Source organism: Trachemys scripta, chromosome 12 (assembly GCF_013100865.1).
Source record: "Trachemys scripta elegans isolate TJP31775 chromosome 12, CAS_Tse_1.0, whole genome shotgun sequence".
Classification (NCBI taxonomy): domain Eukaryota; kingdom Metazoa; phylum Chordata; order Testudines; family Emydidae; genus Trachemys; species Trachemys scripta.
In genome coordinates, this window is record NC_048309.1 from 27,900,967 (window position 1) to 27,914,752 (window position 13,786).

Consider the following 13,786-nt stretch of genomic DNA (forward strand, 5'->3'; position numbering starts at 1 on the left):
CACCTTAGAGACTAACAAATTTATTAGAGCATACTAGTCTCTAAGGTGCCACAAGTACTCCTGTTCTTTTTGCGGGACTCCTGCCTTTTAGAAGGACGCTAAACTCTCTTACATCAGGCCACAAACCCATCACTAAGTGGCAGAAGTTAGGAAGATACTTCCTTTGGCACTGGTTATTCCCATCATGCCCAGCACAAGGTTTCTGTGCTGTCCCCTGAGCGACTGGTACTTGGCCAGGTCAGACACAGGGCACGAGCCTGGGGCACCGCAGCCCGACCCTCCCCGGCCATGCCTGTGGACCAGCAGCGGCTGTGCTGGTGGGATGGGCCGGGGACCCCAGTGGCTATGACACGCCTTAGGATCCAGGTATGGAGCGCCAAGCTCCCACCTCCAGCGCCCCAAGACAGCAAAAGATCCACCCCGCTGGCTGCCAGCCAGCCAGAGCAACAACCCACACTGAAAGAGGGTAGTTTCTGCTCTGGCCAATAGCAACAGACCTGGAGGTGGGGACAATCTGTGATTGGCTGCAGTATAGGGACCTTTTCGCAATCGCAAGATCACTTTCGATATCTCCGCCTTGAAGGGGCAGGGCAGCGCCTCCCATTAGTCAGGAGGTTTGATGGACAGTTGAGGCAGCCTATGCGAGTGTGATGGACTGAGCTCGCTCTGTGCTGATGCGGAACCTCTCCTTGGTGGCGTCTGCTTTCCGCACGGACCCTGTTTACCGGTTTTCCCATTGGCTCTGTGCGCTAGCGAAGCGGCCCCCCGGTTGGAACGTCGCGGCAATGGGGGCCCAGGCGCTGCTCAAGACCCTGCTTTACACCGTCAACTCCCTGCTGCAGCAGCGCAGATACCGCGCGGCGCTGGCCGTGCTCAAGGGCTTCCGGAACGGAGCGGTGTAAGCCGGGGCACCCTTGTACCTCCTGCCGTACCACGGTGCGGGGCCCTGCTCCCCCTCCCCGGGCTGTGCCTGTGCGGGGGAGGAGCTCCCTCTCCGGGCTGTATCTGTGAGAGGGGCGCTCTCTCCTCCGCGGATCGATGTGGATCTCAATTTTTTATCTAAAGCCCAGCAAATCTGCAGATCTCCACGGATCATTTGTGCAGATCAGATACAAATTTTGTATCTGTACAGGGCTCTATAGATGCATTCATAACCTATTTTTTTTTTTTTTTTTGTAAAGTGGCTAATGCCCTTTTTCAAGTGCTCAGAAAATTCTTTCTTTATTTTAGTTGAGGTTGTTTGGTTTTATTCCCATTTGGAATGTGTTATGTCTGATTACCTTCGTTATTTTTAAGTTTAGTTTCTTAGCCTGTGGCTGTTTGGCTGTAAATACTGTATAAATAAAAAATAAAGCTACCGACCCATTGATTGAATTATCAGGCGATGTATTGAAATTGACTTAAGCTGATCAACCAATGACTTGTGGTTTATTTCCACTATAATATAAGGATTAAAAGATCAGTAGTTGTCTTACAGTAATAAAAAGCCTCTGAAAACATTGTGTATACATATAATAATTTTTCTTTTGCAGCTATGGAGCAAAGATCCGTGCCCCCCATGCTCTGGTGATGACCTTTCTCTTCAAGAGTGGAAGGTATAGACAGCTCTTCCTTTCTAGCATTCTCTGTAAGGATGAGAGCATGCTACAGCCATCCATCTTTTAAAAGTGAACCCTTTGAAAATACCAGACTTGTTCAGATCAAATACTTGTTTTCATAACTAAATGGGAAAATCTCAGTGTGACTTTTTAAAAATGCAAATGACAAGCAGAATGCAGCCTGTTGTTTCAGAGGTTCAGGAAGCTCATATTGAAGGTATGTCTTCATTTACCGGAGGGTCCGGCGGCAGACAATCGATGTTCTGGGATCGATTTATCGCGTCTGGTTAAGACGCGATAAATCAATCCCGGAAGTGCTCGCCGTCGATGCCGGTACTCCAGCTCGGCGAGAGGAATACGCGGCATCGACGGGGGAGCCTCCGTGCCGCGTCTGGACCCGCGGTAAGTTCGAACTAAGGTACTTCAAATTCAGCTACGTTATTAACGTAGCTGAATTTGCGTACCTTAGTCCGAAGTGGGGACTTAGTGGGGACCAGGCCTCAGCGCTGAGCTAGGCCTTGGTTATACAGTATTGGGGATTTTTCCCAGAGGGCCAGTCACTAGTACAACTAGGGCGGACAAGGAGAACTGCCATTAGCCCCAGTGCGGCTTACCTTGTTTCAAGCAGAGTTAAACTGCAACAGTGCAAATTGTGTAGACAAGGAAAGCTACCGGGTGGTTTTGCTGATGCAGCTGCTCCAATGGCTGGTTGTAGATTTCTGGAATAATGGTGTACACAGAGACCTAGACTGGATTCTGATCAGTGACCTAGCAGTGAAATGAGCCATCTTTTTTGTTGAGCCCATTCAGAAAAGAAAAGTATGACAGTAGTGTCTACGGCCTAACCAAGAATAGGCCCCATTGTGCCAGGTCCTGTACGCACAGTGGTAGATTCTTCTTGACCCAAAAACCGTAGTCTAAGTAGACAAGGTACCAGCAGAGTGAACAATGTGATGATCACATTATTGCTTTACTAACGTTTGTTTGTTCCTTTGCTCAGTTTAAGAGAGAAACTGAAAGCGATTGCTCAGGCCACATACACTCATTCCCGAAACCTGGCGTATTTTGTGTTCACTTACAAGGGGCTGATGGCGTTGCAATCCCGACTACAGGGAAAGAACTTTCAGTTGCACTCCTTCGTGGCAGCCTGTGTTGGGGGCTGGTTAGTGTTTGGTGAAAACAATCATATCAACAGCCAGGTAAACAAATGTATTTGTGGAGTTTGATCTTTCTGACCTTGTCAAAAAACATCATCATGTTGTGTACCAGCTAGTTTGACTAGGATTTAAAAAACAAAAAGAGACTGATGCTGTAATGTGATATGGCCACTCTTCATATATAGCTCACTTACTGTCAAAGCCTAGAGGAAAACAGTTTGCATCAGTGGGTAGTGCACACAGCATTGGGAGCCAGGGGACCTGCCTTGTATTCCCAGTTCTGCCACTGACTCGTTGGACGTGCACAAACTTGCACTGGTTTAACTGAAGTTGTGTTTTGAAACTGATATAGCTGAACCGCCACAGAACTCTCTTTGAACACGCTTAATTTGATTTAAACCTGCCTTATATTTGTTTAACTGACGTAGTAAAATGTACAGTTTCAGGTTATACCAGTATAAGTGGTATGAAACTGATATGTGTGCCCATGCAGTTTATCTAAATTGGATTTTAAAATGAAGATGCAAAGCCAATTGACTGAGCTCTTTCACGCCACCTTGTGAAGTGTATTAGCAGCAGAATCTACTGCTAATACAACTGATCTTCCAAGTGATAGATGTTGTACCAGATGAAACCTATTGCTCAGCAGAACTAGAGTGCCAATCATGTTAGGAGGATACAAACACACACTACAATGTTGAAGACAATTAGCTAGTATACTATGATCAGCTATTAACCTTTTCTGTCTTTAACTTCCAAGTTGCTTGATTTGGTCAGATTTGCTAGCCATGTTACTAGACTAATATTCCTTGGGTTTTCTCTTTATGTAGATAAACATGTACCTGCTGTCTCGTATTCTGTTTGGCTTGTCCCGACTGGCAGTGGAGAAAGGTTATATCCCAGAACCCAAGCAGGACCCTTTCCCGATCTTTGCTGCTGTGACTTGGGGGATTGTTCTGTGGCTCTTTGAATATCATCGGCACACTCTCCAACCTTCTCTGCAGTCTTCCATGACTTACCTGTATGACGACAGTAATGTATGGCACGACATTTCTGACTTCCTCATTTATAACAAAAGCAACGCTCAAAAGTAATTTGCTAATGCCCAGTGATCTTTGAATAATGGCTCATTCCAGCAACAACGGGGAAAGGATTTTCTGCTGCCCTTGATTGACGCACTTTTTATTATTAGGATCTGTCCGACAAATTTCCCTCTTGTTTCTTGGCCACAATGTTGTGAGTAACCTAAAGATATTTTCTTGACTCTCTATTAGCCACACAGGGACTCCATAGAAACCTGTCCCAGTGCCACAACGAGAGCAAAATGTTCCTGGATTAATTTGATTTCAAAAAGGCTTTTCTACAAGAGACCTTATGTTCCCTACATTGTAATAGTTAATTACTTTTAAAGAATGCACTGATTTTAAACACAGCTCGAAAGTAAACTGTGACTATTGTTTATATGACACTGAAACAAAATATGCAGTAGGGGACTAATGGAATGCTTATGTGCTAGAAATGCCTCTCACGACCACTGTGTTAACAGAGGAAGGAATGCAGTGATTTCTAGCCATACCTCTCTATATGTTGGGTCTTTTTGTGAGCTGATATATTTATCTATCTTCTGCTGTGTCATGTCAGAAGAAGGTACTGATTTCTGTGACGTATTGGAAATCCAGACTAAACAAGCTGTTTCTTCATTGAGTTTTCTGTGCAGTTTGCCACCACGTAGATAATAGGATGTTCACACTTAAAAGCATTGGGCTTCTTTGGGACAGACATGGTACGTCATGCTTTGAATCCCCATTTATACTCAGTCTTTGTCATTCCTTTGGATTATCTAATGCAGGATGTTTCATTAATTATTCCCCCTATTTAATTACAGCACCTTTTTATTTCTGTGCCTTGGATTATGAATTCCGCACAGTAGAGAAAACTAACCAAATCCATTGTAATAAGATTTTTACAAGTGAGGGATTAAAAAGAGGTTGAGCCCATCGTGTGCAAATCCATGGTGTTACTTTTCCCTCCTGTCCCCTGGAAGGAGACTATATCCATGTAAATTGAAGCTATCATTGATCCCAGCCAAAAGATTAATATTTTACATTGGACCTATCAAGAACACTCCTTTAATTGTTCAAACTAATAGATCATATGCTGAATACTTGAGTTGGACCGGTGATCAGTATTTCATATGATTCATGCATTTATGGTTTGCAAGAGTTAGTGACTAGTTCTGATATTTTTCTATATAAAATCTATCATTCAAATAAAAATCACCAAGTTTCACTTTTTTTTAAATTTCCCAAATTACAGGCTAATTCTTGCTTCTTTAAAATCACTATCTTCATCTACATAGGGGGCTGATATCTTTGCTTTGCTTATGTTTTGTCAGCAGAATGCTGCACTTGAATTGGAATTAAAGTGTCTTTGATAATGTTCAGAGTTCTTAGTGTAGCAAAACACGCAATCTTTTTTCTAACTCCTTGTGTGATGATATTTTTGACAAGATTTCAGAAAATCTCTTCCAAATATATGACCTGACAGCTATGGTATAATTGACCAAAATCTTCAGAAAAAAATTCTCAGGTTTATAAATTACCAGTGGTTGCCTCATTAATTACATACACTTGTATAACAAGACACGAAGACAGCCACCTACGTGAGCTGTGTCGTTAGAAGTCGATAACTTCTTGATTCTGTAAGACTTAACTTCTCAGTGTAAAAGCCATGCTTATCCCCCCTAAAAAATGTGAACTAAATTTCTGTTGGTGATAATTATATCAGATCTGAAGCTCTGTAGTTACCTGCCAGACACTTGTAGTTGAGTGTTAAGCTGTTCAGCTGGTCATTTTTATGCTCTGACATTATCTCCATCTCTTTCATGACTGCATAACCAAACTGCTGTCAGTTACAGTTTTAGCAGCATCCCAGCAGTACCTGCACAAATCCCTTCTCCCAAGGAATCTATCGCTAATTTCACTTTCATGGTAAATCATATCTGAGACTCAAACCATCTGCAGCTTTGATTCACAGAGCCAGCTGCTGCCATCAGAAACCAAACTGGAATTATGTAGAACTTGCTACTGTGGTGAATCAGTGGCCGTTAGCTGTGCTTTTTAAAGACAGTTGTTTTCCTGCTCTGTGTGGGTAGGATATTAGGTTGCAAGTCTCTCCCTTTTCCAGGGAAGTAATTGGAACAATTCTTCATTGGTATCAGCACACATCACTCTTACTAAAGCCAGCGAGATGGCGATGAAGCCCTTATGCCACTGATGTGACAGAACAATACCAGTGTGTAATTGGGAAGTGAACTAGAAGTAATTTGTCTGTCTGTTGCAGACTTCTGAATACATATGTTACATTCATTCCCCCCACCCTCACCCGCCTGTATTGTCTGGGGAGTTCAGTCTTCTGTTTGTGTTCTTCCTTTTATTAGCATTAAAACCAAACAGCAATAAGGAGATAGTTGTGAAACCATCTGCAAAAGAGCCAGCCACCCAAGAATGAGAAAGGGAGACCCTGTTTTTCCAGTCCTGATCTCTGTAAATCAAAATACATGAAAACAATTCATGTTTATCACAACCCAAAGTTGGATTGTTGCTTCTAACCAGGGGGAAAATTATGTGAGGCACTTACCACCTCACTCACCATGATGTCAGGGAAGGCTCAGCACTGTGTGGGATGAGACCTTGGGTTGCCCGGACTCCCTTGCAAACAAAGCAGGTTGGTGTATCTCTGGGATATCAATGTGCAGAACAAAGAGACAGAAGCCAGAGGACATTTTAAATGTGATACTTGAACACTTTTCAAAGTTGGCTCAAATCTTCTTCCCCAAATTGGTTCAACCCATGAAGAAAACTAAACATCTGAGCCGTCTAAATGCTCAGGAAAACCAAATATCCTAACAGTACGTGATTTAACAATGTTTTCACAGACCAAGCTTTCTGTGAAGAATGCTTCCATTGACCTAGTTACTGTTGCAGAGGGAGATAGTGTTCCTACACCGATGGGAAAAATCCCTTCCACATGAGTATAGGCTGTGTCTACACTATGAGGTTATGCCAGAATAATTACAGTCCTGGGGTTATGCCAATATAACCCCATAGTGTAGACGTGGCGTTAATATTGCAGAGGGATGTCTTCAGGGTTTGTATATGCGAGTAGGGGAGCAATCTAAATGGATTCAGGATATTTGAATGACTTTATGCCACTGACAACATATCTGGTCCTTGGATAGTACAGTACCTAGGGCAGAAGGGCGTTTCTGAAGGGGAAGATCTCTGCTTGTCAGTTGTCACTTTAGATCTTGCCACTTTAGAGGCAGGAGAGAATTCTGAGAAGTGCTTACAAACATTGCAATTGTTGTAACATGCTGTGCGCATAGCATGTTGATATACTAACTACTAACTAGCATGAGTATCTATCCAAATACTAAACATATACATAAAGAGCCGGATCTTCTGGAATGGCCAAAGAGCACAGGTCAGAGGGTGGTGTGGAAAGGAGGCCTGGTCATAGCGCTGTATGAATTTCTATCCCCTAGCCCTCTGTGTTAGAGCAGACCTCAAACTGCTCTAACAAACTCGAGCCTTGTTGCAGTGGCCACAAGAGGCCAAAAACAGAGCCCAGAATCAGCAGCCATGTTCCCTTTTCTCCAGCCACAGCTCTCCATCAACTCTACACTGCCTGAGAATCACCCCTACACTCAAGTGATCCTTCTGGGCCAAGTAAGCCACCCTCGTGGGAGGCTTACACTGGTAATGCAGGCAAAGAAGCCCCCTCAGTCCTGAGGATTTGGCCCATTGTCTGTAGACTTAAGCCCACTTACTGTCAGCTCCCTTAGTGGAAATTCCCTTCTATTAGAAGAAATGTCGGTTCTCCAAACACATTTGTACCGACTCAATACAAATGTGATCTCTTAATATCAAACAGTAAACTGTTTCCTATTTGCCATCTGAAAAGCTCTTTTCCTGGGACAAGCTGATGCCTGTGCTATTTCTAATATTGACTTTGAAATACATCCAGCAGGAGAAAGCAGAACTTGCTGTGAATTTTCAATGCACACAATTATGTGGGTTTTATAATTAAAATAAGTGTTCTGTAGCTTGAGGGGCTTTTGCTGTCCATTTTCTACATTTGTATGGCTGACTTGTAACATGGGCAAAGGGGGGTCACTAAGTGCAACAGATGCTGTAACTAGAGAATTGTTTTTATGCTTTTCAGTCTAGCTGTGTGTATTTTTATTTATAATTACTGTATGGGAAACTGTCACACACTGAAACCCTAGCTAATTTTTTGGTAATATAGAATGCATTAAGCACATAATCTCAGGTGATTTATTTTAGTTATACTGGTTAGAGTGCTAAGGGGAAAGGCTTGCTTGCTTGTAAAACAATAGCATTGCGGTAAAGAAAGACATGGCAGTTAGTAGACGTATCTGCCTCAACAACCATAAAACATCTTTTCCATCCTATGGACAATGTGTCAGTCCCATGCAGATATCCCGTTTGCCTCTTTTGAGCACGGTTTCTATATAATTCATCTTTGGAGAGTATAATGTTTTGCATTCTTTAATAAATAAATAATTGTCCATCTGTTTTAAATTCTCGTGTTAAGTGATTGAAATTGGTTTTAAGTTAGGTGAAGTTTAATTGCTGAGTATCCTTAATGCTATGTAAAGATATACTATGCGAAAAAAGTTGTAATCCTGGAGCCATTTGTGTTGCACATTACCCAGTCCTGTAGCCAGTGCCAATTAGACCACATGGTCGGAGAGGTTAACCTCCCTGACTCATAACAATGGTATTGGCTGGCTGGCTGGGGGAGGACACTGGCTGCAGAGATGAGCTGGGGTTAAAATGTACCTGTCTTTTTGGTAGCATGAACCTTCTCACGTTTTAGCAGCTGTGAACATTGGCAGCAACATGCCCAACTGCTGCTGTGATTCATCTCTGCCTAACGTTAGGGAAGGAGGTGGGCTCTCCTGGGCTACACGTGATCAGTACAGACTAGGAAGTGTAACTGTGTCCAGTAGGTCTTAGCTTTGGAAATCGTAACAAAGAGGAGCTTTGAAAGACCTGCTTTCAATCAGTCTTGTACTGCATCTTGAAGATGGCCAGGCCTGGTCTTCAATAGGCTGCAACCAGGAGCAATTGCCAGAGGTCAGGTGTGGCCTAAATCATCCCTGCCCGTGGAGTGGTCCATTCATCCAAAATTGCCACAGCAGCACATAGAGCAGGGGTTGGCAAACTTTTTGGCCTGAGGGCCACATCGGGGTTCTGAAACAGTATGGAGGGCCGGGTAGGGAAGGCTGTGCCTCCCCAAACAGCCTGGCCCCCTATCCGCCCCCTCCCACTTCCCATCCCCTGACTGCCCCCTCAGAACCTCCCATCCATCCAACCCCCCTACTCCTTGTCCCCTGACTGGCCCCTCCCAGGACCCCCTACCCCTAACCACCACCCCCTATCCAACCCTCCCCTACCTCGCTCCCTGTCCCCTGATTGCCCTGTGGAACTTTTAGCAACCCAGACTCAGAGATCGCAAGGGGGCAGAGGAAGCCGGACAGAAATGTTAGATAAGTTGGATTTTTCCCACCCCTGGGCTAGTGCTTTCCTTGGACAAAGTGCCATACAAACCTGAATTGATCCTCACAACCACTCTAGCCTCCAGAAAAATCTCATCTGCCTCCCTAAAACAAGGGCTGCAGTTGGGGCAAAGAAGAGATGTGGCTAGTCAAAGACTACCCAGGGAGTTGATGGCAGTTGTGGGGTTAGAACAGGGGCCTGCCTGCCTCATAGCTCCAGGCTCATTCTCTTAGAGCTCAGCAAGTTGTTCAAGAATACATGTACACTACAAAAAACCCTGTGGCTGTGAATCTCAGAGCCTGCGTCAACTGACTCTGGCTCACGAGGCTAAAAATAGCCACGGAGCGGGCTGGGCCTGGGCCCTGAAAACTGGTGATATGGGTGAGTCTCAGAGACAGGGCTCCAGCCCGAGCAGGAACACCTACACTGCTATTTTTAACCCTGTAGCACACGTCGGAGTCAGTTGACACAGGCACTGAGGCACACTGGGGTCTTTGCAGTGTAGACATGCCCTAAATGACCCAGAGTGTAATATTGGTCAGCTTCTGACAATCTCCTATAAAAGGTGGTAAATACAAGTTCTGCCAGGGGAAGCAGCTGGGAAAGCCACCTCCCAAACTGATGTAGTAGTTCCAGCAAAATAGGACTGTGACAGCTCCGCACAATCCATATGATAATCCAGTTAGCTAGAGATCACGTTAGCAAGCCACTGAAACCAGACTGTAGAGCAGCAACCTAAATAATAATTGTGTTTGTAGGACATCTGTACTCCAATGCCTTTGAGGCATTTTGCACAAAGAAACCCTCGAACATAAGTGAAACTTCTTGTTTTTTTTTCTGTATTAGTGACATTGTGGCAAGAGCTTTGGTAAATAGCATTGTAAAGCTCAGTTTAAAGGGGGCTCAGCTGGGAACATTGAGAATAAATATCCTGCTAAACCAGGATTCTATCTTTCTTCAAGGTGCACATTTGAACAATGAGGATAATTAACCATTGGAACAACTTACCTAGGAATATGATGGATTCTCCAGTTCTTTAAATAGTTAATTCAAGATTGGATATCTTAAAAAATACAAAAACAACAAGGAGTCTGGTGGCACCTTAAAGACTAACAGATTTATTTGGGCATGAGCTTTCGGGCATGCATCCGAAGAAGTGAGGTTTTCACTCACGAAAGCTCATGCCCAAATAAATCTGTTAGTCTTTAAGGTGCCACCAGACTCCTTGTTGTTTTTGTAGATACAGACTAACACGGCTACCCCCTGATACTTAAAAAATACAGTTATGCTCCATTTTGATGCCAGTAGTAACTGAACTTGATGCAGGCATGACTGGGTGAACGCCTCTGGCCTGTGTTATCCAGGAGGTCACAGGAGAGGATCATAATGGTCCCTTCTGGCCTTAAAATCTACAAACCTAACAGCCCTGGGCTGGCTGATGGTATGCAAGGTTCAAAGCTCCTGGAAACAGCTGTGGGACCCAGCCCGTTAGGAGTTCTGAATGTTAAAGCGAGGTCCTGTAAGCAGATGCATTTGCTGGCAGGTAGCTAGGGCAGGGATCAGAGCAGTGTGGTTTAGAAATCTGCTCTTATTGGAGATGTCTGAAATGTTGATAACAGTACTGGGCATTTTCTCATCCCTGTTAGACTCTAGGACCTTTGGCGAATCAAGACACTTAGTCTCTCTGGTCAATATCAGCAAAGGTCCTGAGGCACCTAAACCCCAGACTGAGAGGCCACAGCAATCCACAAAATCCCCACTCAGCTGCCGCCTAACCCTGCAGGTAGCTAAACTCACCTGGTGCCTACTTTTCTGCTCTATAAGTGCCCTTGGCACCTATGTTTCGGCCTCTGAGCATGCACACTCCCTTACAGTAGGGAACCAGAGGCCCACCTCCCATCTAAGCCCCAGTGTGATCCACAAGCCAGGGGAAGACAGGCATTCCCCTACCTATCTTGTCTGCAGAGCTGATCCATGCCCACCTACTGGATCAGGCCCAGCTCAAAATGTGGACAGAGGAGGAGGTAGTCATGGGGTTTCCCTTATAGTGGTTAGAGCACTGAGCTGGGATGGGGAGGCTGGTCCAATCCCCCCTCTGTCTGATGAGGAGAAAGGATTTGAACAGGGGTTTCCCACCTCTTAGGAGAGTACTCAGACAAGTGGGCTGTGGGAGACTCTGGGCTGGGGCTTCCTCAGTCTCTCCTATTGAAGCTATTCCACTTCAGATAAAGAATTAATTAATCGTAGGAGCAGGGCGACTGGGCCCTGGGTCTCCCACCTTGCTCCCATGGGGCACCCTAACCCTGGACGACAGATTCATTCTCTCTCTGCCCCAATTACACCAAAGTCCCTTTGTGGATCTGGGCCTCAACTGCACAAGTATAAAATGGGCATAGTAGCTGTGCCCTAGCTTGCAAGGGTGGTGGGAAAATGAATGCATTAAATATCGAGAGGCACTCTGGTACTGTGGTGATGGGGCTAGGTTAGTACCACGGACTGATTCAGTGAGCAGGGCTCTTTGGTGTGTGTAGGTCTGCATCCTTCCAGTTAAGTATCTGGGAACACAAGAGTAGCTGTATCACTTCAGATCATGCATCTAGCTCAGTGTCAGACTCCAGTAGCGGCCAATGCCGGATGCTTCAGAGGAAAGGCAAACAAAAAACCCACAGACACAAAACAAAGCTTAAACAACTGATAGTGCATAAAGTCAATTGTGGTGCAAAAGGGTGTGGGAAGATTCTTTCCTGGTCCTGCAAGTGATCTGCTGGGGCCCCGACAGATGAGATTTAATCGTTTTGTTTTACCCTGCAAAGCTACAAATGTTATGAACGTTGCAGAATCAAGGGGCAGGTTCATCTTCTCCCTGTGGTGTGGAAAGGGAGGGGAGGGAGGTTCATTTTGCCTTGATACAGACACAAAGGAGGTGCAGAGATGGGATTCATTTCCATCCATCACAATGGTGCAAGGAAGACAGGAAAGGAGCAGGTTCATCTTCCCTCTGTGACCTTAAAGATTGAGAACGGGAATATACAATTATTCCTTCCTCCCTCCCTATTTTCATGCCCGAGTTTGCTGCAGTTGCAGTTTGGGATTCATTCACTCATTAGTGTGGATTTTCTTTGCAATGTTGTAATTCATAAAAATCCCAGATAACTTGCACAGCCACCTCTCATATACAATTATAGCCTCCTTGTGCAACGACAAGGCAGTGCGTTGTTAAAAAGACACTGCCCCCATTTCCCTGGGTCTGCCGCTCTGTCTGTCCCAAAGGTTAAGCGGCTCTTCTCACCCTGAATAAACTGCCACATGGATTTGAAAATAAACTTTTTAATTCCACTTGGCATTTCTGAGCTTCCTGCTGCTGGATCTGCCTGGCTGGGGAAATGACATCTTTTGTGGCACTAGCAGCAACAGCTGGTGCACCAGCTGTGCCCCAAAACTGCATGTTCAGATCACTGTAAGAAAGTTACAGAGCCTCCTGCAGGAAAGGAGATGCACTCTTGCCATTCCACTTTGCCCTAATTTTTCCCATATGGAAAAAACATTAATTAATGTGCATACATGTGGTCTAACGGTTGCCTGTTCTTTGCTGTAGCCAATCCTGTGCTGAGATCTGCAGAGAATTTGTCCTGTAGCATTTACCTAGCACATTGCAAACTGTAATTCAACTGCCTCACACCCCTTGAGGTAGGGAAGTGTTGCTATGCCCCCTTTATTGCTGAGGTAATTGAGACAAAGGGAGGTTAAGCGACTTGTCAAAGGCCACAGAGTAAGTCACTGGTATGGCTAGGATTAAGAATCCCTCTAAGACCCAGCTCTGTGCTCAGTCCACTAGACCACACCAGCTCTCCTTCTGTTGCATTATTCCCACCACGAAAGTGCTGGGCACAGAGTCCTAAAGCATGAAGCCTGTTACGCAAGAACAGTGGACCTGCATAGGCTCTATTCTAGACCAGCAGTCCAGGAATTAACTTATCTCCTGGTAGTCTCCTGCCTCCCACCTCCCAGCTATGGAAAAGGTTGGAGTTAAAGAGGCAGGGCTCCAGCCTAAGGGGTCGGGCAGGAGCGAAGGGCCAAGACTGAAGCCTTTCTTGGTAGTCAGTGTGTGGGCAAGTGGCAAGCTGCTCTGCCTGCAGTGTTAAAATACAGCTCCTAAAGCACATTGTGACATGGTTTAACATGCTGTCATGCCTGAGCCCTAGCTAAATTAGAACCTGTCTGAGCCTAGATTGGACTCCACCTGACCAGCTGCCTTATTAGGAGCCAGATTTCAAACAGATCTCTGTACAGATGGGGCACGGCTCCAGCTCACAGTGGTAAGGCTGGTTTTGTTTTAACCCAACTGGCTTTTCCTGTGTTTGCATCAAAACCCTTCCTTGTTTGCAATCAGGCAGCAGGTGCAGTTGACTATTTGCTTTGTGTGACAGCACAGTCCTTACAAGGT

At 45.0% G+C, this 13,786-nt stretch overlaps 1 protein-coding gene across 1 annotated transcript; it reads left to right on the forward strand.

The window, feature by feature from the left end:
- Positions 1–660: 660 nt before the first annotated feature.
- Positions 661–8,361, forward strand: PXMP4 (peroxisomal membrane protein 4). Its single transcript, XM_034787435.1, has 4 exons — positions 661–898; positions 1,533–1,595; positions 2,599–2,797; positions 3,586–8,361. The coding sequence occupies exons 1-4, from the start codon at positions 675–677 to the stop codon at positions 3,847–3,849; spliced, it is 750 nt and encodes a 249-aa protein (XP_034643326.1). The 5' UTR covers positions 661–674; the 3' UTR covers positions 3,850–8,361.
- The last annotated feature ends 5,425 nt before the right edge of the window (positions 8,362–13,786 follow it).

Coding starts and splice junctions, on each gene's coding strand:
- PXMP4 (XM_034787435.1), top strand. CDS start 675: ATGCGGAACCTCTCCTTGGTGGCGTCTGCTTTCCGCACGGACCCTGTT. Junction 1,596..2,598: donor TTTCTCTTCAAGAGTGGAAG/GTATAGACAGCT, acceptor TCCTTTGCTCAG/TTTAAGAGAGAAACTGAAAG. Junction 2,798..3,585: donor ACAATCATATCAACAGCCAG/GTAAACAAATGT, acceptor CTCTTTATGTAG/ATAAACATGTACCTGCTGTC.